The sequence below is a fragment of the Platalea leucorodia genome, assembly GCF_965183815.1.
Source record: "Platalea leucorodia genome assembly, chromosome: 3".
Lineage (NCBI taxonomy): Eukaryota > Metazoa > Chordata > Aves > Pelecaniformes > Threskiornithidae > Platalea > Platalea leucorodia.
Window position 1 is genome coordinate 27,186,291 of NC_138825.1, and position 24,886 is coordinate 27,211,176.

Here is a 24,886-nt window from a genome sequence, read left to right on the forward strand (position 1 = left end):
TGGCTCAGGCCACCTTTCCTGGAACTGAATGGAGTTTGGGTTATTATTCCAATCCAATTCCTGCTGTAAATGAAGATCAGCCTCAGCCATTTTTGCCAGATGTTGGGAAAAACCTCTCTCTGCACATTGTTGGGTCTAGTAAAATTGGCTACCATCAGATCTCTCTCAACTGGGCCTTCTCAGTCACCTTACAAAAATAAATGATACTATCACGTAGTGGGGTACCTAGAAAAGTGAATCTGTGCATGTGTTTGAGAGGGGTGGAAGAAGACAGGCGTGAAGAGGATTTGCACGGTCCAAACACTCCCATTCCTAAATCCGTTTCCAGCTACACAGGCATATCACATTTAGCCTCTAAGTGAAAACCGAGGCAGAAATAGGAAGCTTATATAATGGTTGTTTCTTGAGAAAGATAGCTTATGAAGGACAACACACACCGGAATAGATCATTTAGGTTAGAATTAATAGTCAAGTTAAAGGACATGGTGGAATTTTGAAGTCAGAGAGGATGCGAGAGAAAATGCTCATTCCATTTGCTTTGCAAGGAATTACACCACTATGAGTGCAAAACAAACAAGCATGGCAGAAGTGGCTTCAGACAGCAGAGCATCATTTAAAAGAGCTTCTCTCTTAAGGTGAATTAGAGCTAATCAACAATAAATTTGCATTTTCACTGACTTACAGGACTGCGTACAATGATACTACTGAATGGCATGGAGAGATGAAATTGAGGGTCCAGAAGTGGTTTTCCTAAATGTATTTACATCTCCTAGCTAGCCAACAACAGAGAAAATACTTTGGGGAATACTGACCAGAATAAGTCATCCACCCTCCCACGTGGAAGTTGAGGAGACACCCAAGACCAAATTTTGTACAGCAGTCAAAACTAGGCAGTCCTATACAAAAATATCACACTGAAGTCCTCTTTTACAGAAATATATTCCCCACTATTTTATCAGGGACCCAATTCTACATCTTAGGACAGCAACCATTGTTAAACTTCTTCTAGGAACAGTGGTGGCACCATGGTGATTTGGCATGTCCCAAACACTCATTATTCAGAGGGCTGCTGAATCCATTTGCAGTAGCTTGTTCTGGGAGCAGGTCACATGCGTCACACTGTTTTAGGGAGGGCTCGGGAACCGGGCTGCATGTCTTCCACCACACTGCAAACCCAGCCTGATGACAGCGTGATGTATGGCAAGAAGCCTCCCCTGACAGACATTAGCTGGTAACTTCTTGGCAAGTGCTCAGAAGATGGAAAATATCTACGCATGCCGCATTCGCAACGCATCTCATTCATATAGCTGCTCTGGGACAGATTAAAGAAAACTTCTACATAAAGCCAGTGACGTTATCAAGCTTGCTCATACTAAAAATACTTTAACAAGTCCCATGTAAGGGAATTAAATTTGCTGCAATTTAAACAAGCGTCCATCTTCATAGAGTAAAACAGAGATCCGCAACATTTATTTCTTTTTGAACTACCCTTCCAGAGACTTGATAATCCAAGCACATCACAAAATAAGAGCGTATGGTAAAATTGGAGTACCAGTTGAAAATTTCTTATGGGAACGTATGCACCGTGGAATAAGACTGTCAGATACTATGGCCAGAGTGACATGAAACATGTGCTTGATACCACAAACTGCAACACTACAGATTACATTATTCTATTTTCACCTGCCTTTGGTTTTTAAAGGGTCAAAATAATCTAGTACAATTTTAGGAGTTGTCTTTTTTTAAACATATAATATTTAATTACTCTCTGTTCTACAGATTTCATCCTCTCCCACTTAAACCTATCAGCCAACTTATCCATAATAATTTTGAAGATACACAAACTGCACTATTTGTTGCATTGAAGAAATCAAGCAAATTAACTACCATGAATATAAGACCTAGTCCTGCATTATCTTTCACTGCCTCTCCTAGTGTACGAGAGGGGAGTAAGTGTGCTTCCTATGGTTATTAAAGCTGCATCCCTTCAATTTCCTGAAGGTTTTTACTAGAGAAACAATGCTTAAAAGCTAACGTAATGTTGACTCATCTTTACGTCACAAAAGCTTAATGAAATATTCTTTGCAGTAGTCTGTTATATAGGGTTTGCAAGGATTTTTGCAGGAAGGGGACTGATGGGTAAACTGTTTGTCGGTAAAGATGCTGCAGTACAGGAGAAGCACAAGTGGTGCCATTATGTGTATCAGGAAAATGCTTGGAAAAAACCTCAAATCACTTGCTGGGGTTCCTTTTACCAGTGCAATTTAAGGATCTGAACTTTGGTTTTCACCCCCCATTGCATCACAACTGAAGAGTAAGGCCCAAATTTGTTTACCTCTCTACTGAAGCAACAGAGACCACCCAGTCAGTCTTAAAAGTGCTTCTAAGTGCTTTGTTTTAGAAAATGTTCTTAGATAAATGACAGGCCAACTCTTCAGTGTCTATCCCTGAACCCTGGTAATCACCCCATTACCACAAGAGTGAACACCTCAATGCATCCCTCGAATCTGGGTCATCCGCAATGCAGCCATTTGCCAAAAATAACGGGACAGCATAAAAACAAGAGCACGGGTGAAAAGCTGAAAGAAAGCGAGGAGCAGATGGGACGGTGGGAAGGGAAGCGACACATCCTGACTAACAGTTACCGGCTATTTTATCTATCTGCAGTTAGGCACACCGAAAATGGAGGGCAGGGTGTGACTGAGCAGCTGGGAGAGCAGATGGGATGGAGGAAAGGCTGAAAATTGTGACAAAGCTCTGCCAAACAGAATGTCAATTTATTTAATTTTTAAAGTGAGCAGTAAAAATGAAGATGGGTTGGGTCCAAACAGTGGGCCAACTTCTAAAAATGTTTGTTAATACACATTGTCAATGGGTAACAGCGACAAAAGTGTGTCTGGGAGACTGAAGAAATGAAGGGAGGGGCTACATGTGCTCACTAATGTTGGTAGAAGTTAGGCTCGAAGAGCAGCAGGAGCAAGGGAAAAGCAGCTGATGAGAAGCTGACAGGTCAATATAATACCTACTCCTGCACTCTGAAGCTGAGGGACAGATGTTGAATAGAATAAGAGTAGAGACTGTACCACAGAACAAAAAAGCAACAAAAATAAATAATTCTGGTTGAATGCACATGCAAAATACCCATTTATGAAATAATCCAAAAGAAATCGTGGAATCCCCAGAGCTATAACAGTAACAAGATAAGGAACAGGCCTGCAAGCAGAAAATGAACGAGATGTGCCACCAGATCTTATCCATCAACAACTGCAACACCAAATGGAAGAATAAATTTAATTTGCCATCAACATATATTGCACCCTTCAGTAATCATGGCAATCATTCCTGTTTGCTCCGTTCTTCATCTAGCTCTAACTCAGAACCAGTCCCCCTTATTTTACTTTGCTTTACTTTTCTGGCATTTTATTTTGCTTGCAGTTGTTCCCTCCTTTCTCCCCAAACTGAACTGTGGCCTGAGGTCATCTCCTGTTTCTTTTCAAGGTATATACTTTCCTTTCAAAGCAAAGGTAAAAATTAGCTCCTGGAAGGTTCACACGTGAAGGCGGGAACTGACAAGATTTTTCCAAGAGACAGGATGATGCAAACGACCTGTAATTCCCTACATCACTCCTATAAAAAGAGGACCACACAATTAAAATCAAGCAGCTGTCAGTTAAGATCTATTTTCACAAATAGAACTTGTTTCTGAATTTAGGAATAAATGCTATATATAGTATTTGAGAAGATACTCATCTTCTCTATTGAAGTCTTACCAAACATTCACTCAACAAAATGCTGTCTTGCACTAGCACCAGTTCATTTTTAGATTTTCCAAAAGATCTACATTTATAGCATCTCTCAGCAAACAGCCAACCCCCCCTTCTGTTTGAAGAAAGCCTCCTACCAGCTCGTATGTATGCACTACACTTAGAGCCGCATGTGCGAAAGTTTGACATACACAGAAGTAAATTTCTGTACTTGCTCCTACACTTACTCTTCACCCTCAAAGAACCTGCCCCCCCAAATTTTTTTTTCTTAAAGTGGCAACTTGTGAAAAGTGCGAAATGAACAGCATTGAAATGCACCATCCTCTCTTCTGTTTTATGTTTAAAGCAGGGAATTTAACCAAGTAATGACAGCGTACATACTCCTATAGACATGTCTCAGCTCTCGCCAAGGAGGACAGGTCAAGAGAGCCATGCACTCTCCTCTGTGTCCAGGTCCTTGACATCCTTATTTTTATCCTTCTAGTTCCCATTCTGCCCATTCTGGTTCTTTCAGTTCCCTCATGCACATTTTAATGTTTTTACCTTTTAAATTGTAATCAAATTGGGAAAGGATCTGACTTCACCGATCATTAGTGCTGCATTTTGGTCCTGCCCTTGTGGCCCTCCCACACTGCCACTGTGAAACTGTTAACAAATAAATAATACACAGCAATAATCCCCATGGAGACATCTGATAAACTCTCAGCAAATACAGACCTCGCTTTTCCTGTGGCAAGTTTCTGTAGCTCAAGGCACAGCAGAAAGACAAGAGGGCGACCGCTCCTCAGTACTTCAACTTGTATTTCTCTACCTGCTGACATCTATTGTCTGGACTAATTTTTGAGGTGAACAACAGAGGGATGCTGTAATGAACAACAGAGGGATGCTGTATTCATCTAACAGTAACAAAGAAGTGCACAACCAGCATCACTCGGCCTTGTTTTCACCCCGTAGCATGATTTACTTGCTTTTCAAACTGCATTATGGCCTGAGCGCAAGAACACTGCCTGATGCCTCCAAAACAGAAGAGGAAGTACGTAATGCTGGTAGGTAGGAGAAACAATTTTTTATGACGACAACTGAGCAGCTACACAAGGGGCTTCCCAGCTGACACTGCGGTCTGAAGCAGAGCAGCAATCATCTGGTTAAAGACAAATGGAAAATCACAACAGTTTCTCCACTGCTGGCATCAAAAAATAATATTTCTTGCACAGATTTGCAAAAAAAAAAGGATGCTTGTACTCAAAAGGTAGAAAATGATAGAATGTTATCTCTGAAATCTTACTGCAGCCACTTTTGTCATTCACCATATAAAAGCCTGTATCGTATCACATATGCTTGTTCCTCACACAAAACAACCCCTAGTAGATTTTCAGTCTTTGTTACCGAGTCTGAGGCAAGAAGTTCCCGCAGTAAAGAAAACCAGAGTTAGAGTGCAGGTGTGTGTCGGTGTGTGTGCATTTTTAGCAGGGTTCTCAAAATGTTTTGGGATCCACTTCCATGAAGACAAATGAACCCTTACAGCAAGGGGGTGGAGAAGAGAGAAAAAAATAAAACCAAGCAAAAGCAGAAACGTGGCAAGAATTACTGGACTCACAATTATTGTTGGCAAAGCTAGAAGTCAGTGGAAAAAACCTAGGATGCATCAGCCAGCCCATATTCACCTTTAATGGTCATTCAGCAGCTCAGTACAAAACAGCACCTCAATAACTCAGCTTGCTGCTGCCAGGTACCATCCTGAAAGACCAGTTGTCACAAGTCTGCCCTGGCTAATGTTCACATCTAGGGAAAGGAGTTTCCATTGATTCTGAGTCAGAGTACATCTACTTTGGATAGTACAGATTTCTGGTTAGAGCAATGATATGGCTGAACTTAACGTTGGGGGGGGCGGCAAGCCCCATCCACTGGTCTCGGTTTTGACATTATGGGTGATGCCTATATCTCAAAAAACATTTCTGTACTAGAGAATAAGAGTCTGATTAAGGGACTTTGTTCAACTACCCCACCTTACATTCTTACAGATTCTCAGAGAGTGAAGTGACAAACCCAACAGAAGTCTACAGCGAGCACATAAAAAGGTTATGCAGAAAGTATCATTGGCAATGCTTGCCACTTAATTGAATCACCATGTCGCAATAAACATATGTATGAATTACACAAAACTATTAGTAAAAAAGGCCTAACAGGCTTGACATTAGTAAACCAGTGATATAAATACTCTTTCCACCAAGTGCAGCAAAATAAAGATCAAAGTCTAGTGCGTGCTGAAGAACAGCTGAGAAAGGGCTTTGTTTATTACTGAGATCTTATTAAAGATCTAATCTTGCAAGGGGGTCAACAAACATACTTCCTTTGAATGAGTTCCTAATGTTTGGTCAGATCTTGCCTCAGTCAGCTGCAGAAGGAAGCTTTACAGTCATCTCACAGCAGTTTAGAGTTATATTTGCAAAAAGAAATTCTGTCATTAAGGGAGATAGTTATACATTTGCTCAATGTATATAGGACATGGCTGTGAAATTCACAGGAGTCTTTACCTTGGCTAGGCTGAATTTGGGCCCTAACACAGGGCTAGGTAATTAGTGCAGCAGAACCCAATTGGTTTCTTTGTCCCACTGACTTTAAATACACAGGCTCAGCCTACTACCCCGTACTGCTAAGGTACGTTTGCAAGGGCGAGGTTCCAAGTAGTCTAGCTCCTCCTCTTCCACTTCCTTTCCTTGGCTTTTGTCTCTTACATTGTACTGCTTTGGGTGCTTTTCAGATTCCTCTCCATGAGAGAAATCATCTAGCAATGATAGATAGATGATTCCCCCATTCAATAGCAGTGAGCTGTTAGATCAGCTTAATTCCCTGTCGAACTACAGCCCAGAGGTCAGGCTCACCAGGCAGCACCTTTCCATGCTCCACACCAGCTGTCTACAGGATCACTGCATAATGCATAACTTATTATGAATAACTGTAGAAATTTTAATGCACCTAGCAGAGGAAACAGGGCAAACAAAATTAAGCAGAGAAAGAAACAGACAAAAACCTCTCACCACACCCAACTTTTTGAAAGACATCTGAAATTCTGTTCTCTGTGAAAATGAGGATGCCAATTGTCATTGACCACATCTCTGGTACCCAAAACAGTGGTGATATTTCAACTATAGAGACAAATGCATGGAGTTCTTTCTTCTGGGGGGGAAAAAAAAAAAAAATCTAACACACTAACCAAATCTAATCTAACACACTAACCAAAGACATGGACATCATGCAAAATCTTTCCCCTTTTACGAACAGGGGCTGGGAAGGCAATTACAGTGTACTGAAATGGACTTAATTAGTGCACCTCATTACAGCTATAAATGCAAATGTAGAAATCAAAGCATTTTATATTTTAAAAAACCAAAACATTTACAAGGAGAGTACAAATTACTTTAAAATAAGCCATGCTTAAAATTAGTTGGTTTCTCAAATTGAATTGCTTATGGTGTATTTAGTTTCTTACCAAATAAAGCTAGAAATAAGATCTTAAACTAGAAATTCATCATAGCATGATTTTTAGAAGACAGATCTTTACGTCTCAATTTAAAAAATTCTTACTAGACTGAATGACATGTTTTCACTTTACAAAAGAACTAAGAAGATAAATGTTGCTGCTTCAGTTGAGATTAAAACATTAATTTTAACAGTCTGCCAACTTCACCCCCTTTGCTACATCTTCTTTTGGATGATTTTCAAATATTTCTTTTTTAACAATCCATTTATTTAAAGATGTTGTCAGCTATTCTAAGGTTTAAATCATTCTAAATCTATTTTTATACCAAGATCTAATTTCTTTTATAGATCTACACCTTGTTTTCCTTAAGGAAAAAGAAGCAGGAAAAAAATTTAAATCACTGGAAGAATGATAGCCATTAGCATTTTCTTTCAGCAATCTGACACATTATTTATCACAAGTCAATACAAATTCTGTCATTGATTTCAAACGAGCTACTACTGGAGTCTCTGTTCATCTGTAAAAAAATCAATATAGAATCAGTGAAACAAAGCACTACTTTGCTCAGTACAGGCCTAAATATCTCCTGAAAAAGAAAAAAAAATTTAAAAAAAGATAAAAACACAATGAAACTTCTCCAGTTTAATATAATGTTCCCAGATACGCCCTAGCTTATGATGCATAGCATTTATTGTTGTTTTATATACAATGTTTTAATGAAAAGACAATTTTATTTAACTCGGCTCTAATTTATTGATATCTAACAAGTAATCTCTAAGGGAAAAAAAAGATACGTAAATAACTTCTCTCAACACAACTCACTGAAACATGGAAGTTCAGAGCAGTGTAAGCTGAAAAGTACATAAGAAGGAGCATCAGCTCTTTTAGAGCCGAAATCAGGTTTGCAACCAGTACAAATGAAAAGTTTCAGATCCAGTTTTTTGGGTCAGGAAATTTACTGTTTTCAGTAAATATTTGTTTATATGCTGATTTTACTTCTCACAAATAATGCCCATGATTCTTTGCTCATTCTAGCTCAATGTGCCCGAGATGACATTTAAAACTTGTCAGACTGCTACAAAAGTGTTATTCATCCATACTGCGCTAGGTTGCAAGTGCTGAGATTTAAACTACCATAAAATCTGCATAAATATAGGGTCCAATTCTTTTTATATATATACTTAGTCAGCACAAGGATTCAGTGAAGGACAAGACTCAAATGTGCTTTATTTAGATTTCTAAATCTTTCTTTTGTAAGAGAATTGAGACAATATAGTGGGGAAAAAAGGGAAGCAGTTTTGATACAGTTCTTGTTATTCTTTGTGATTAATTCAATTTTAAAAACAGAGCAGAATTAAAATTCAACTTATTCTTCAACATATTTTTTATATTTTACTAATTAAACACCTTCGGCTCAACTGAATTATGTAACTCAACTTTAACAACAATATATGAGAAGGTTTGGTAAACAGAATGGGTTAAAAAAAAGCACAAACCTGTGCTTTGTATTTTTTTCAGAAACTCATCTGCTATTCTGGGGATAAAAATAAGCTTTCCTTTTCAAAAATAGCCTTCAAGAGCCAACACAGCAAGTGAGTGAAGCACAAGAATGCAAAGGATTTCAGCTTGTCAGATGAAGGATAAGTGAAAAACCCATCCCCCAGAACAGGGTTCTCGACACTATGGTGACTGGGCTTGCAGCACACCTCTTGCTGAGACAGGATTATGGGAATGTTTCCAAAAGCCAGATTACAAGGGGAAAAAGGAAATTTATACAGGGCATTAGGGAATTTGCAGTTCACTTTAAATGTAAGTGATATTTCTTAGAGAATGTCACATCACTCCACCCCTTGATAAGGAAGGGTCAAAGTCCAACTACTTAGCTGCTCCTCAGTCGCAGCGTTCAAGAAGAAAAAGGGAGTTTGTTAGAAGAGTGAGGAGAGAGCAATGAGGGGTAGTTTGCAAAGACTGTAGCTCATGTTGTTGTAGAGAAACCTTCAAGGCACAAGGCAAAGCATGACTCAGCCATAACCAAATGCAGCAAGATCTGCCTAATGCACTAATTCAGATGCCAAAACTATTCGTATCAAAAATGTTGGCTTCAAAATATTTCATGGAAAGACATGAAAGTGTCTTCTAAGGAAGGCCTACAGCCATGGAAGATATTGGATAGGCCTTTAAAAAGGATGAAAACAACGGGGAAGAAAAGGGGTAAAATGCACTTGGTTCGTTGTCAGGGAGTTAATTTATACAAAAGAGAACACTACTGCCAGCATCAGTTAACTATAATTAGAACTACATATTAGAAATTAATCCAACACATACAACCCCACCTTCATAATGCCACGTCCTTATCATTTCTACTGTATTTAAGCACTTAATTCCCTGAGAGTTCTTTTAAAATTTCTAATACAGTGACATCAAATACAAAAAGCCCTTACACTTAGATTTCCTCATTCAGCTGGAGGCCTAAAAAACTATGTTGTCTTCCAGTCCAGAGACAAATGTATGCAGCTGGTCAGCTGGTGAAGCTCAGTTTCACCCTAGAGAGATGATTAATGGATCTGATAAACTCATTCTCTAGGAAGGAAAAAAGCTGCTTCCAGACTGTCACTGAATTCGCAGTGATGGACAGTTGGGTAATATAAGGTAGCGCTGGCTGTTATTGGCTACTAAATTACTTAGCTGTATCAGTTGCCACACATGGGATGCCACAACAGTGAAAACTGAGACGGGTGGGATGGAGAACAAGCATAATTACTTGAGCATCAGGACTTCATCAGGCTGCAGAGTGAGTCACCACGACCACCACCACATCATTACATAGGGGTATGAATTCTGTGTACTTATCACTACTGTGGAAGCAAGGCATAGGAATTCTTTATTCTTACGAACAGTTATTAGAAGATTTGAGATTTAGTAGTGAGCAAACCTGCAGACTAAAATGACCATCAAAATTAAAATAGTGCTTTTTGCATATGATTGCATGTCAAAGACAAGTTTGTCCTTTGGAAATGACAGCATGAAGGTCAAAAGTATAAGTAAAGTGAAAATATCAGAGGGCTTCAAATCAAAATAATGTTTTCTTTACTTGGCCCTTCAGTGGCATAAGATTTCCCAGCGTAAGCTTGTTCCCAGATGCGAGCAGCTGCTACACATGCATTTGTCCAGGAAACACATGGTTAGATATATACACTCCTAATTTTAGTGAAGATGAATATTTTAAAGCCATCCTGAGTGAAATCAGAATACAAATGTTAAAACTGGCTTCTGTTCAGCCATATACAACGTGACAAGCAGTTGCTTACTCTAGGACTGCAGAGGAAGCTTTTAAGACCATGCATATTTCAGCGTTTGCTTTCCTGATACTTTGCAAAATTCTAGTTATATGGCTTACCTCAAATACTGGAGGATGGGCAAGGGAGTGCTAACTCTTTTATCTGTTATCTGCGATTTTTAATCTAGATTAAACCAAACTAGCAACCAAGAACTTCAGATGAGCACGGAGCCAGGAAACAAGAACATGAAATGAAGAAACATTCAACTTACAATTAAATCTTGAATAGGTGAAATAGAAAGTATCCTCTTGACGCCGTTTTCCACAATTACTCCAAGCCAATTAAGTGCGCCCCAGTACCACAGATAACTCTGTCCTCCGTGCCAATAGCTTACAAAGGCAAAAGTGAGGGCTGTGGAAAAGAGCGTTCCCAGCAGACTGGACTGAGATCCTCCCATCGGAACATAAATGTACCTGTAGGTGAAATGACAGATAAGAAACGCTATTAGAGATTTCACAGAAATCTCAGAAAAACATCCACTACAGAACAAATTTGTTATTTTGTGGCATAAAAAAAGAATTTGAATAATTACCTGACATTCTCTATTTATAGAGCTTGCCCTAGTTTCTGCAAAGCTGTAGACCACTTCATGAAATATGTGCATATACCATTTGGCAAAAAGACAAATTTGTGGTCATGGGAACTCTGCATTAGGCAAATGTATAACATAAACTATATTCTCAAAATTGCAAAAGACAAATGTTCATGTTTTTTAGACTGCAGTAGTTGTAAGTCAACTAATATACACAGAAATTACATGTAATCTTCATGTGAATTTAAATTATAATGTAAAAAAATTTAAAACATTATATAAAGTCATATATAGTCATAACCCATAGAATGTTTTCCATTTGTCTGAAATGTAGACACATGGAAACATGTTTTATTTTTAAAAGCTTATCATTTCTTTCTTTTTAAATCATTCATTAAAAATTATATGAACTGAAAACATTTCGTATTTGGTTCTCGTATTATACTCTCAGGATCATGTCTGCCTAATGACCTTCAGAGCACACGTACCAAAAAAACCCCCAAAACCTATATGAAGCACCCTGTGTGCTATTATATTCTGTATTTAAACTGAATCCAGGAGTCAGAACCTTAGCCTTCAATTGATGCTTGTAAGTGTCCATAAAGCAGTGCTCGTTCAGTAAAAACACCAGAAGCGATGGGATGTCTAAAAGCTGACACTATTCTGGGTCACTTCACTCCTTCCCGCCTAGAGAGCAACATCTACTCCTGGCATTTTCTGAGTAAGGCATGGCCACTGGCCAGCCTTTGTCTGAAAAAGTCACATATTTCTGTCAACACTTTGAAGAAGCTCATCAGGCAACGGAGTCACCATCCAGCTCATGGGTACCGGCGAGGATATGCGGCATATGAGAACTGCCGGTGGCAGTTCTCCTCAGCTATCATTCCTTCGGCCTGACGCACCGTACTCGTATGTGAGACTATTCCCACTTGCTAAGATAATTAAAGGAAATTTTTTGCAGTGAAGTTTTTATCTCTGGTTATCAGTTTTTACATTCAGAGATAAATACTAGCTTAAAAATTTAAAAGGGAAATCAACATCGTACTTTATTCCTAATCTTAGGAAGTAAGAAAATACAGTAACGGGGTAAAATAAAGTGATGAGAGTAATGAAAAGGTAAACAGAAAAGTCATTAAAAAAAACAACTGTCAAATGCTCCAAATTCTCTCTAAGCATAACATCAATACACCTTTTTATTTCAACCTGCTACAGGGAACACCTGATTACATTTATAATGATTTTCAGTATAAGTGTGCTTTTTACTAAGCATATGAAAATAAATAGAAATTAAGATCAATAGTTTTTATTTATGTTGTGCTTTTCTTCCCTCTCCCCTTCCTATGTTTTTCTCGGGCCTAGTCTTATCACATATATAAAGAAAGAGCGTGGCAATAATAGACACTTGCAATTGCAGTCAGTCAGTCTAATAGCAGAGGTACGTCTTAGCAGTCTGTAACCAGGGGGATCCCCTGCAGGGCTCTGGCACGGAGGGTGAAGAGAGCAGAGCCACAGACCCCGCTGCTTCAGACAAATCCCTTCTATGCAAAGGACTACAGAAATGAAAGACCAAAGCAGGCCATCCCCTCTTAGGACATACTTTCCCAACACCTTCCCCTCTCCCTTTTTAAAGGCCGATTGTTCTATTTTTTAGGCAGGGCCCACTGTCATTACCAGTTCCCCTCGCAGGCTGGCTGGAGGAGGGCTGGCAGCCCCACTCCACAGCTGAGAAACCGCAACCCTGATAGCAGCACCTCCGTGCCCCTGCAGCCCTGCAAGCACGGCAGCACCTTGTTTTGCAGAGCTTCACCCAGAGGAGCCCGAGACAGGGCATTGCTGGCCCTGCCACTCTCTGCAAAGCTCACTCTCTGTCATACACTTACTGAAACACAGCATTTAAAAGTAACCCAGACAGCACCGCATAGACACATCTCTGCGACAGGGACCTTACTCTAATCCCTAAGGAAACCTTTCTGCTGACCTCACAGGGTCCTGGGTTAAATCCACAGCACAAAAGGTAGCTTTTACTGCAGAAGTAGCTCTGGGTTTCCATACAGTCCCTTTCCCTGTACGAAGACAGAGCTGTTGTGTAGGCACCAGCCATCTTGTCAGCACAGGCAGCCTCTCCTGGCACTGGCATTGCCAGGAACGGCCCAGCAGCACCAGCTTGTTCATCTGCAATCGCAGCTCAATTTAGGTTGGCCTGAACGGCTTTCAGATTACTGTGCAGAGAAAAATAAGCTATTTTCTGATTTTTAGTGCTTAACAACAGCAGCTAAATAATTCAGCAGCAATAACTCATGATTCTGGTGAATGTTCAAGGTCAGAGAAGTTTTAGTTCCTAGTGAGGCCCATGGCAATTGTGCAACTGAAAATTCACTTGCGCTATCTTTGTGAAGACCTGTCCGAAGGGAGACAGAAGCCAAAAGGCGTCACGTAATCTTTACTAACGCTTTGAGCTTCCCCTCCAGTACTGTGGAGTCTGCCTCCTTGCCCAGAGGAGAAATGCAAAGCAGAAAGCAACACCTCTCTCCTTCCCTGGTAGCTACCACAAGAAAACAGAATGAAGGCTGGCTGCCATTTTTTGTCACAAGGGCACTAACCGCCCTCAGACTGCGTGGTCTTGCCTTCCCTTGTCAGGGCATTCCCACTGGCAATTTCAAAGGATTGATGGATGTTGAGTCATCTCTCTCAAGCGGCGTGAAGAGCAATCCTGTATGTTCCTGGTTTTTTAACACAGAAAAAATCGTGAAAAATCCATTATTACGTTACAGAGCACAGCAGGAAAAAAACATTTGCTAACTCATCACCCACGCGCATCATGTCCATGTCGCGTTCTTGTGCTTACACGCTTACGTTGGCGGGCCTGCATACAAGCAATAGGCCACTCAGCCAGCGTGCAGCCAGGGCCAGATCCTGGCTCCGCGCCAGCCACTCGGTGCTCCCTGATATAACCAAAATTGTCCTGCGAAAGAACGACTGCAAGAGGCCTTGTCATTACCAAAATGCATTTTGCTTATTTTTGAGAATCGTGGTAGTTTAGAATCTAATTTCTCAATACCTTCCCTGTGCGTTTACACAGAAAAATACTCATTTGATTACAGAAAGCTACATTTACGCTAAAGGGTGAGGGAGACTAAACCAGTGAATAGTATTATTAAGCCAGAAGATAAGAGAAACGTGTTACTTCTGCATTATCATTTATGACACAACACACGCTTTGTAACTAACAATTTGTTGTGGTTTAAACCCGGCCAGCAGCTAAGGCCCTCGCTCACTCCCCCCCGGCGGGATGGGGAAGAAAAGGAGCTTCTTAGAGTACATTAGGAAAGTTGTTCTGTCCTCCAGTTCACTAACAAAATCCATGAGGAGGGAAGGAGGGAGGCAGGGAGAGAGAGAGATTAAGGGGCAATGGCTCCTACAATTTGATGTCTTCTATAGCTGCATGCTTCCCAACTTTTTTCCTTCTTACCAATACTACCGCCTATCTTCCATCTATCCTACAGTCCTTCTGTACTGCGATTAGAAACTCAGGGTTTACACAAACGGAGAGGCTGCTGTAGAGCATGCTGATCTGCTGTGCCATATGCAGAATAGCATTACATAAATATCTCATTTTAAGCTTCCATGCAGTTTTTAAGACTATTTCCATCTCTAATCACTGAAAATCCACAGAGAAGCTCAAAACCCCCAGTTCAGGGACTATTAGCACATAAAAGTAATCATAGGTCCTCACGGCAGACTAACACAACTCAAAGCAACACGCTTGTAGCAGAATTTCTTAACAGCTCATAAGCAGATTACACATTTACTGTAGATGTGCAAGGAAGACAGACTCAGCTGAAAAACATGGTGCCAATGTGCAACAACTTTATCTTAATTCACATACTCACAGAAAAAGAAAACTCAACAGTTATTTGGTGGTCAATGAGCCCAAGACGGATACATGAAGGAAAGCAACAAAGCATTTTGCAAAGAGAAAAGAATGCTAAGGCAAGTATATTTGAGGATGCTAATTGGTCGTGTCCCTCCAGGTTATGTTAGAGGGATGGGTAATGCTGGTCCCCCTCAAGATCCATGAAAATTATTTTAGAGGGATGGGTAACGCTGGTCCCTTTTAAGATCCATGAAATTACAAATAGGAAGATTAGACCTGTGGAAGATGCTTAGTATCAAAAAATGCAGGCTAGGTGAGTATTTAAAAATAAAACATCAACCTAGGGGATCAAAAGTCAACCCCTGCCAAAACTTTAAAGGTGAAATTTGAAGGTGAAAGAACAGAGAAGATTTCTAGGCAGGCTGTCAAAGAGGAACTCATGACTGCTACAGGCCAGGCTTTGCCAACCATTCCTAGCCTGGCTAGACCTCTCTTAATGACAAGGAAAGGCACTTCACGTTGTCAGAAGAAAAAGTTGTGCATATTAGGTGGAGAGAAGAGCAGGGGGAAGAGAAGTCCATGTAGATTAAATATCTCAAAACATCTGGGGAGCATTTGAGGCACATAAATACAAATAAATATTCAGAGAATGTTACATAGTAAAAATTATTTGAACACACACCTGACACGACTAAACATACATTCTTAGCCTTCTCCTCCCAAGGCAAAGATGCTGTCAGTCTTTACCACATTTCCACAGACTCTATTTTGATTTCAAACTAAAACTTACATGCTATTAAACATGTTACTTTCACAAACAACGCATAACTGTGTACATGTCTTCTGAATAACCAGAATAACTTCTGGATAACTTTTAGTCCCACTTACAGTAGTTTAAATCAGCTTATCTACAGCCAGCAAGCTGTTCCATTTACACAATTTATCTTAATTTTAACTCACTAAGTGAACATTAGAGAATCGGATGAAATATGTAAATGGTACCATTTAAATCCCTAAAGTAATGCAAACACAAACATAATAGCTGAGGTATTTGAAAGTGACATTTACTTACAGACAATAACTTTTAAATCCAATACCATTTTGTTAGTTTTCTTGAAGTGGTAATCTACAGAACAATCATAAGAGATCTGACAATCATTCCCTTGGAAAACATATTGTTTCTTTTCTTTTAATGACATCTACATTATAAAGTTTTTATTCTGATAACTTTAGAAAACCACTAAGAGGAGCATTTGCAACCAGTTAAGAATCACTCTGAAGGGCTTTTATTCCTTTAGGCCTCAATACACTGCTTTTACTTCTACATGCACGTAATTTTAAACATATGTAAATCTTGAAGTAAGTGCAAGTAAAGCACCTGTTTAAATGCTGTTCTGTCCAGGGGCTTTCTTCAACATGTGCTTAAATTTCTTCCTGAAGTAAGGCCATATAGCAAGATGCATGCTATCCATGATTTTTCTTCCCTTCCCCTTAGCTATTGGTCTTGGAATGTCTCATCCAGAACCAGGTGAAATGTAAGTTTTTTTTAAAATGTTTATTTGCTTGTAATGGCAAACTTCCTGTAAATACAGTTAATTTATTAACTTTTTGTGTTTTATTTCAGGGAACATTTAACGTTCAAAATTCCAATGCCTCTCCAAATTTCAAAGCATTCAAGAGTTAACCATACTGTTTTGAGTTGGACAGTTACATAGTCAACACAGTAAAAGTTAAAAAAGCCATAATAAAGTCTTCCATCTTACATCCCAACAACAGAAATCGCTTGAGGTTCTGTACAGTGATGGTGCCCACTTGTGGACACGTACACAGTTTCATCTGGGCAGCGTTACGCCTGGCGAATCTGACCCTCTAAGTCAACAAAAAGTTCTTCATCATTAGTTTGAAATCAACGCTCAACATAAGCCTGAACAATTTTGAGGATAAACTTAAATAGCCAAGTTACCATTCAGTTTGCTTCTAAATTATCCCAAGGACTGTCACCACAAAAGAGACTGGATTGAAATGAAAACTGTGGTAGGACATAGGGTGAGAATAGAGGGGAATTCCATCTAGAACTGGGGTTGGGCTTCCTTAATTTATTTATTTTGAATCCTGTGTTTTATTTTTGTGGTCTTAGAGCATTGATTTCAATCTTTTTCTCTACTGCATAATAAAAAGATTTCAGGCCCATTTCTGCAAATTCTTACTTCTGGGTGAGCTCTTACAATTCCTGTTTTGTCAGTTGAAGCTTTCACTGGCTTGGATGAAGCTACGCAGAGAGCATAAGTAAAGCACACCTGTAAGTCTTCGCGAGACTGGGTCCTACATGAATAAATCTGTTTTAAATCACAGAAACGTCTTCTGTAAACAAGACTTTGAAGGCTGAGCCCCACATATTTGCACCTGAAATAAAAAAAATAACCAGAGGTATCTGGAATACCATTTGGCAAAATTTCCATTAGGAGAGGTAAGCCTTGTTCTTACTGTGAAACTCAATTTTTTACATGGTCTAATTATTTTGCTGGGCTGTTGGAAAAGCTTTTTAAGCACTATAAGATTCTCTTACCTCATCAGCTTAATGCGATGTTTAGAGAGACCTTGACAAGTGCAGACCCTTTAAAATATTTAAGCTAATGTTGGCTCCAGGCAAGTCTTGTTAAATTACCACAAAAATGTTTAATGAGAAATTAAGTCCATTTGGGTTACAAAGTATTAATGAGAATATTCATATGCAAGAACACTCGGCTTTACAAATATGACCTGAATTTTGGTTCATTTTCCAGTTGTTAGCATGTTTCTCAGCAAAGACTGAGTGTGCAGTTTCTTACTAAAAAACTGAAAAGTGTTTAATGTATTTTTCTTCCCTTGCATTCGACAACAAAAATGATCCGAGTCAAGTCCACACGTTAAAGAGCAGATAACTGGGGAAATATTGAACAAATCATTTTGAATTCACTCTCCCAGGGAAGCTCATGTTTTCAAAGAGACTCATTTATTTCAAATGAGATTTTAATCTAAATCATAATACTTCCTTTTAATAGAAAAAGTTTCATTACTGATGGACTGCTGTGTTTAGTTTTCTCCCAGCCGCATCTAAGAAAGACAGAAACCCTGCCCACCACCTGTTTGCAGTCAAACGCAAAACTACCACTCAACTATCTTTGATCGCAATGGAAATAGGAGAGGTTCCAGATGACCAAAAAGCCAAAAGACTGGTTAAATCACTCAGTCCAAACCCGGGCCCCAACTTTTTTGCTGACGGTAGGAACCTATATGTTATTGTCAAAACAGCCTAGAGTTAAGTGCCTACAGCTCAGCTACTGGGCGGGAGGGGGCTGTGTCCCCAGCCAGTTGATGGAGCCCAGAAGCAGGCACCTCCTCCCATGCACAGTTTGCAGAGCTCCCTGAAGCTGTTCTGAACTTAACTCCCCTCAGGGGCCCAATTCATTCCTGATACTCACAATACACCTACCATGTGCTGATAATATCTAAGCTCAGCACGAAGCACAGCAATCAGGCTATACTCCTTTGAAAACCTGGCTGGAGGAGGGATCTATTAATAGCACTGTCACTCTTTGCTCATAAAATGGTAGAGGTCAGGCTCTTTGCCAAGGAGATCGACATATCTTGTCTCCCAGAGGAGTGCTTCAGCTGTCTGTTACCAGGCTGCCACCAGGCAGAAAAGAAAATGAGATTCAGAGAGTGAATATGCAAGAAAAAACAAGTCTGAGGCTAGAGCATTACCCAGGGAGACGCAGAGATCCCACTCCTGCTTTCTGCACCAGGAATTGCTCACTGTGCCCTAAAGAATCATTAGACAAAACGCATAAGCAACACCATGAACAAAAGAATTAATTTTTTTTTCCTCATTTTCTTTACTCCTCCTGACTCTTACTTTGGAGGGCCCAGCTCAAAACTCAGAGCTCTGCAAATCTGCACCGGAGGCTGAATAGGCACAATTTTCCGACACAAATAAACCCTTTGCAGCAAATCTCTTCCCTTGCCATCTCGCCTCTCATTGTAAGCGTGCATTCACAACAGCACATTTTACAGTAGTTTTCAACTACAGCCAAAGCAACAGAGACCAATTCTTCCTGTGCGTGTGTCTGCGCATATCGAACTATTTGTGGTTCAGTTAGTGAAAAACTGTTAAGTACATATCATTTGTTGCTTTGACCATGCCAAGAATAAAGTACTACGTTTTCTCCCCCCCTCTTAGAAAGACGCTTTAAATTCCATAGGTGTAAACAGAAGCTATTTAGCCATCCTGCTAATCTTAGTATGCCAGGTGTATCAGACAAAATGCAGATCCATATGCATCTATGGATTCAGATGTTTAAAATGCACTCATCACCATGCACTTAACAGCTACCTTTTCCAGCACATCTCTTGCAAAGGAGTGCATGAAATGTAGTCACCACAATAGAACCTGTATTGTTTTCCTTATTAAAATATTTTTGCTTAGAGACAAGGTGATAAAGTTAAACAGCCCTCTGCAATTTGCTAGGTAACAGAAAAGATTGTTTAATCTTCACAGATCCCTTTGTGAAGAGCTTGATGATTCTTTTGCATTTATATATCACTTTGTACACATGCACGTCAAAGGGCTTTCTTTGTATCCACAGACCACACAGCAGTTTCACTAAACCATGCAATACCTTTGCCTCACTGGGCTGTATAGTCCTATAGGCAAGCAGAAACCAAGGCGTCGGAAGACTTTCATCTGGGTACATCAGAAATATAAATTTTTGTGAGACCAGAATAATGTTTGAGATCCGAAGTTGCAAAGTCAACGAAGACTCAGTAAGCATTACAACCTTCAGATTGTAAACCAACATCAACAAAATGAACTTCAAAAGCACCTCTGAAACAAAGTGAAGGCATGTAATTAATGAAAAGCAGAAATATAGAAGAGACGTTGCTTAAATATTGCAGAAAACTTGATGAATATCAATGTATCAGCTTAAATATTGAGTAGCATTACATATTCCTTCAAGTTGCATGTGCACAATTTAGACTTCTGACATTATTCCAAGCTGAGTAATTCACTCACTTCTCCTGAGTTCACATTTCTTAGAAAATACTGTCTGCAGTTCTGGGAAAAGACTATTTATAAAATGCAGCCAAGGCATTGAGATGTCTAGGCAAAGCTGGGATGACTTAAATTAAAATTATACAGCACCTTCCACACTAAAGAACTTTTATACACTCTCCAGCCTGTGTCAAAAACCCTTCAAACACCAGCAGAGTTAAATCCCCTCTGATGCAGAGTACAATCCCTATTTATCAGCCCAAATCAACGTTGCCTAATTGTTATATAAGTGAGAATGGATATCGAATTTAATCAAGCAGAGTGAAGCAAAATATTTACTTTTCTTGAAGCAGCACCCTTAAATAATGATGATATCATTTTTTTCTCATTTGTAAAGAAAGCATAGACACACTCTCCTAACACCAGTTGGGAACATGGTTCAATCCAGATAAAAACTTAAGTGGGAAATGTCAGTTCCTGTGAAGTCAGCAGCAACAGGGGACCAGAGCTAAACAAAACATAAGTTTTAAACATACAGCAACAAATTATCCTAATGCAAAGGTGATACTTGAGTAAGAAATGCTGTAGCTACAGTCAGAAATTTAAATATATATTTAAGGAGGGGAAAGAAATAGGGAAGGAAAAAAAAAAGGTGCCTGCTCAAGGGAAAAGGAATGGTAAAAGCCTGTCAGGGAAAAAACATCAGTTAGGGTATCACAGAAAGGTAAGCAGAAAACGTACCATGAATCTTCTTATCCTCCTACAACACTTAGCTGTATATCTCTCCAGTTGTCTAAGGATAGTCTATTTGTTAGAAAGGGAGAACAAATAACGATCGATAAAAGAATGACTTCTCTGCATTGATCTTCATGAAAAGCGCCAAGACGACAAATCAACAAAACTGCTTTGAACTGGGAAGTACAAATGTAGGCCATGAAAGCAGAAAACAGGTTAAAGACCATTAAGACCGTCAGCAGCACTCCAGTTGGTGCCTTCATGAAATTCTCTGAAAGGTATTCAGGGAAGCATCTGGTTTACACATCGGGTCACCAGTGATTGTTTTTCCTGTTTTCTGCCTCTTGAGATTTCAACAGACTGTAAAAAGCAAACAAACTCCTTTTCTTTCTTCAAAAGTGGGGGGAACCAAGCAGGAGCAAGAAAACCCCACCCAGCTCGGGAACGGCCTAACAAATTCCTGGTGGTGCTTGGGAACAGACTATGAAACAGCAGCTTGTGCTCACATCATCCTTAGTACATGGGGCTAACCAGCTGAGAAATAGCATGTAGCTTCAAAGAGTTACACAGAAACAGTAACACCAAACTGGTGTGTTTTCCCTGAAAAACCTCAACTAAAACCAAATCTGTCAGTTAAAGTCTAAACTAATACAAAGAACATCATGGTAGGAGAGCTATGGTTTAGCTTTGAAGCTGCTTCAATTATTCACCAAATACCGAAGGAAGCATTTAAACTGCCCCAGTATTCAGTAACTCATACCCCCCAGCAACAGGGTGCGAGTACCTCCCAGGGCTGTAGGCTCCACACCTGGGAGAGCATCAGACACCCACAAACCATGGGTGACACTGGATGGAGGTGGAACACTTGTCCTTGACTCCAGCCTCAACTAGGAGGCAGTGGGCAAGCACTGCTCTCAGCTGTTGATTTTCTACCATCTTGCAGAGACCGGTCCCTGACTGGAAAACGGCTTCTCCCTGTCACAAATCACCGCTCGCACAGGTATCACTCAACTTGGGAGAGCTGCAAGCAGAACGACATTGTCCAATGCTTTCTGTCTCCAAGCTGAGACAGACCGCTGCCTCCAGGAGCATTTTTCCCTTTCACAGATGGGTTACTTCAGAAGGAAGGATGTGGGGATACGGCATTTACGTGGCTACTAGACATCCATCAGCTCCTGGCGAAGACCAAAAGCTAAGAGGCAATGAAAAGGAACCTGAATTTCAGGTGCACCCTCACCAGTGATTTGACTGTTTGCCCTGAAGTAGACTAGAAATGCTCAGCCAGGTTAAGGAGGAGTCTCCTGTTCTCCCCCAGGTTTTACCTAAAACTCATGATTCTCAATTATGAGCTCATACAGTGGCAGAGCATAGCCATATGGACAGAATTCATGCATACCAAAAAGTTAAATATAATTGTCCAGGGTCAAGTGTGTTGACAGTGTCCTGGAACATCTTCCGTTTACATTGCAAACGTTTTGTTTAACAGCACCACTGCAGATTGATAATGACGATCCATCTCTACAGTACTGTTTACTGATGTTCAGTGAGAATTAACGTAAAGTTGACTGGCCATAAAATGATACTTTCTCATTTTTCCTTGCTCACCCATTTGATTATTAGTGATGCTAGCCTTCTTCATTTGTTTCTCACCTTTTTCTATATAGAGCCCCCAGGCCCACAACAGCAGCCCACTCCATCCTCTCTTCATTACCATCTGTCCTAAAAGACATTTCCTCTATGATTGCCTCAGTCTCCATTCTATCCTGTAGACTTTAACACTGTTGAAAAGAAATTAAATGCACTAATGTGAAAGTTTAGAGCTGATTCACTAGCGTAGAGACAGTAACAGGCTGAAACTGCTGACTGAAAAACACGAATGATGACTGATGGCTACAAACACTTCACCAGATACACAAATCATTAGTTCAGATTGCTAGGTCATTCCTAAGACTAAAGGAAAATGCAAATGTTCTGTTGATGTATATGCAGCAAAATATTACCAAGGTGAGATTTCTTGGACAGTTATAACTAAGATCAGTTTATTTGCTCCTAACAGAAAAGGCCCGACCATATTTTATTGCCAGCAAGATTTTCTTCATCAGTTTCAGATGGATATGGATCTGTGTTCTGTGCTTATTTTCAATGCCAAGTAGCTTTTGCACTAAGCCTCCTCTGCTTTACCCCTAAAATTAGCCAAATCAAAACCTTTTCAAAATTTGAGGACAGAAGAATCAGAAAGATTTCTTGACCTTGCCACAGTTACAGAGATGATGCTACAACTCACTGTTATTTCAAGAGAAAAAAGTATTGATAATTATGCGTTTATATTTCTTTTTCTGCATGTATTCACACAAATGCTTCAGCTGGATGCTTGCATGTTTTGTGGGTTTTGCTGATGCAGGGGTGGGGTTCATTAAGCAGAGCATACATTTAGGAGAGCAGCAAGACAGAAATAAATTCTTTCACCACTAACTTAGTTTGGAGATTGGATTTAGCAGAGTGAACTTGACAGATATTTCTTCTAATTTGAATCTTATTTCAGTTTGTTCAATTTCTGGAGTATAACGCATTTCCATTTTGATGTTAAAAGCAGTGTTTCCATTTTGATGTTAAATGTTTCCATTTTGATGTTAAAAACAATGTTTCCTACATTAAAAATTCTTTATTATAAAAACCTGATAACACATGCAAGATACAATGATTTTCTTGTCTTATATGCTGAGCAGAATAGCCAATTATGACCTGGCTGTCCAGTTTTTAATCTTCTAAGCATTCCTGTATGAGAACTCTTACTATGCTTCCATGATCTATTGATATTTTTACTTGCATATTGATTGAGAAGTAATTATCTCCATCAGGTAGAGAAACCATCAAGAAAATACAGTGCAAACTAAACTGAAGTCCCTAACATCAAGCCTGCCAGTTAAATCCTTTTCTGAGCACATGCACAGAACTAACTTGGCAGCTAAACCGTGAGGTGTCAGTGTTAAGCTCAAATTTTATTTAAAGAACAAAGATACAAACACTGTTCTCTGTACCTCAGACTCTTCTCTGTGCCTTTATGGGATAAGCTGAGTGTGTGACACAGCCTGCTGAGGTAATCCCTCTTGGACAGCCTTTGGTCCCTCGCTCCCTCATCACCTCTCCTCTGAGCAGAAAGCACAGCTGCTGGGGCTGCTCCCGAGATCCCAATAGGTAATGGCGTTTCCACTCCTGCCTGGCATGATGAGAAAGCAGTAAGGTTGGAAGTCAAAGGATCCGATCACAGACTCATTCAAGCAAGCTCCAACATCCCTTTAAAGCTATAGGGGACAGCATAAAGCCAACTGTAACAGTCAGCGTTAAAACCTTTAAAGCGTCCACTGCTGGCAGAAGGTTTAGGATTTTAGGCAGGGCTGCTGCCATTCAGAACATGAGGTGATTTTTAGCTCCTAATGTAACAAGAACAAAGAGTGGACAAAAGTGAGCGCAGGCAAAATTTAAATTGTAAACTGAGTTTTAGATCTATTTCTAGTTCTGAAATAAATATTTCTTGACAACGATAACCCCTGTGCTCAACAGGATCTTTGCACAGGATACATATTTTTCCTTGCTAGCTGTATCTGAGCAAGAAAACCTGGTCTTAGTTATCATACAGCATTTTTTAACCTTGTTAATAGAGTTCAATATTAAATATGAGTACATTCTGTGAAGGAAGCCTAGCTGTGATTTCTGTGGCTCTTGTTTTGCTGAGTAGGTAGAGTTTAAATCAATAGCAAGGGCATTCTTCTCCATCTTCTACCTTCAGCCACCTTCGCTATGGTTTTTCACTTTCTAAAGCAGAACAGCGATACAAAAAACCACCATGCTGTTCCATTTTAACTCAGAACTTTTGAAAAGTAAGATTATCAAGAAAGCGTCTTTATGATCAATCTTTGGTTTTGTGAACAAAACATGTATCGAATACTTTTTGTATGCTTCAAAAACAAAGGAAGTACGGGCTGAGTCCACTATTCAAGAAAGAGAGAGGGAAGAAAAACAAAAGTACCAACCACTGGTGCTTGACGAACTCTAACGCCACTCAGACCATTGCAGAAAAGAGCCTGGATGGCAGTATGACACAAATATATTGCTTATTTTATGTCAGTCTG

The 24,886-nt window shown here is 39.7% G+C and overlaps 1 protein-coding gene across 1 annotated transcript in view; it reads right to left on the minus strand.

The window, feature by feature from the left end:
• The window catches only part of HHAT (hedgehog acyltransferase), a 161,468-nt gene that overhangs the window by 70,390 nt on the left and 66,192 nt on the right, over nucleotides 1-24,886 (minus strand). The window contains exon 10 of the mRNA XM_082306270.1: nucleotides 10,795-10,996. Within this exon, the coding sequence (XP_082162396.1) occupies nucleotides 10,795-10,996 (202 nt within the window). The remainder of the gene's footprint in view (nucleotides 1-10,794; nucleotides 10,997-24,886) is intronic.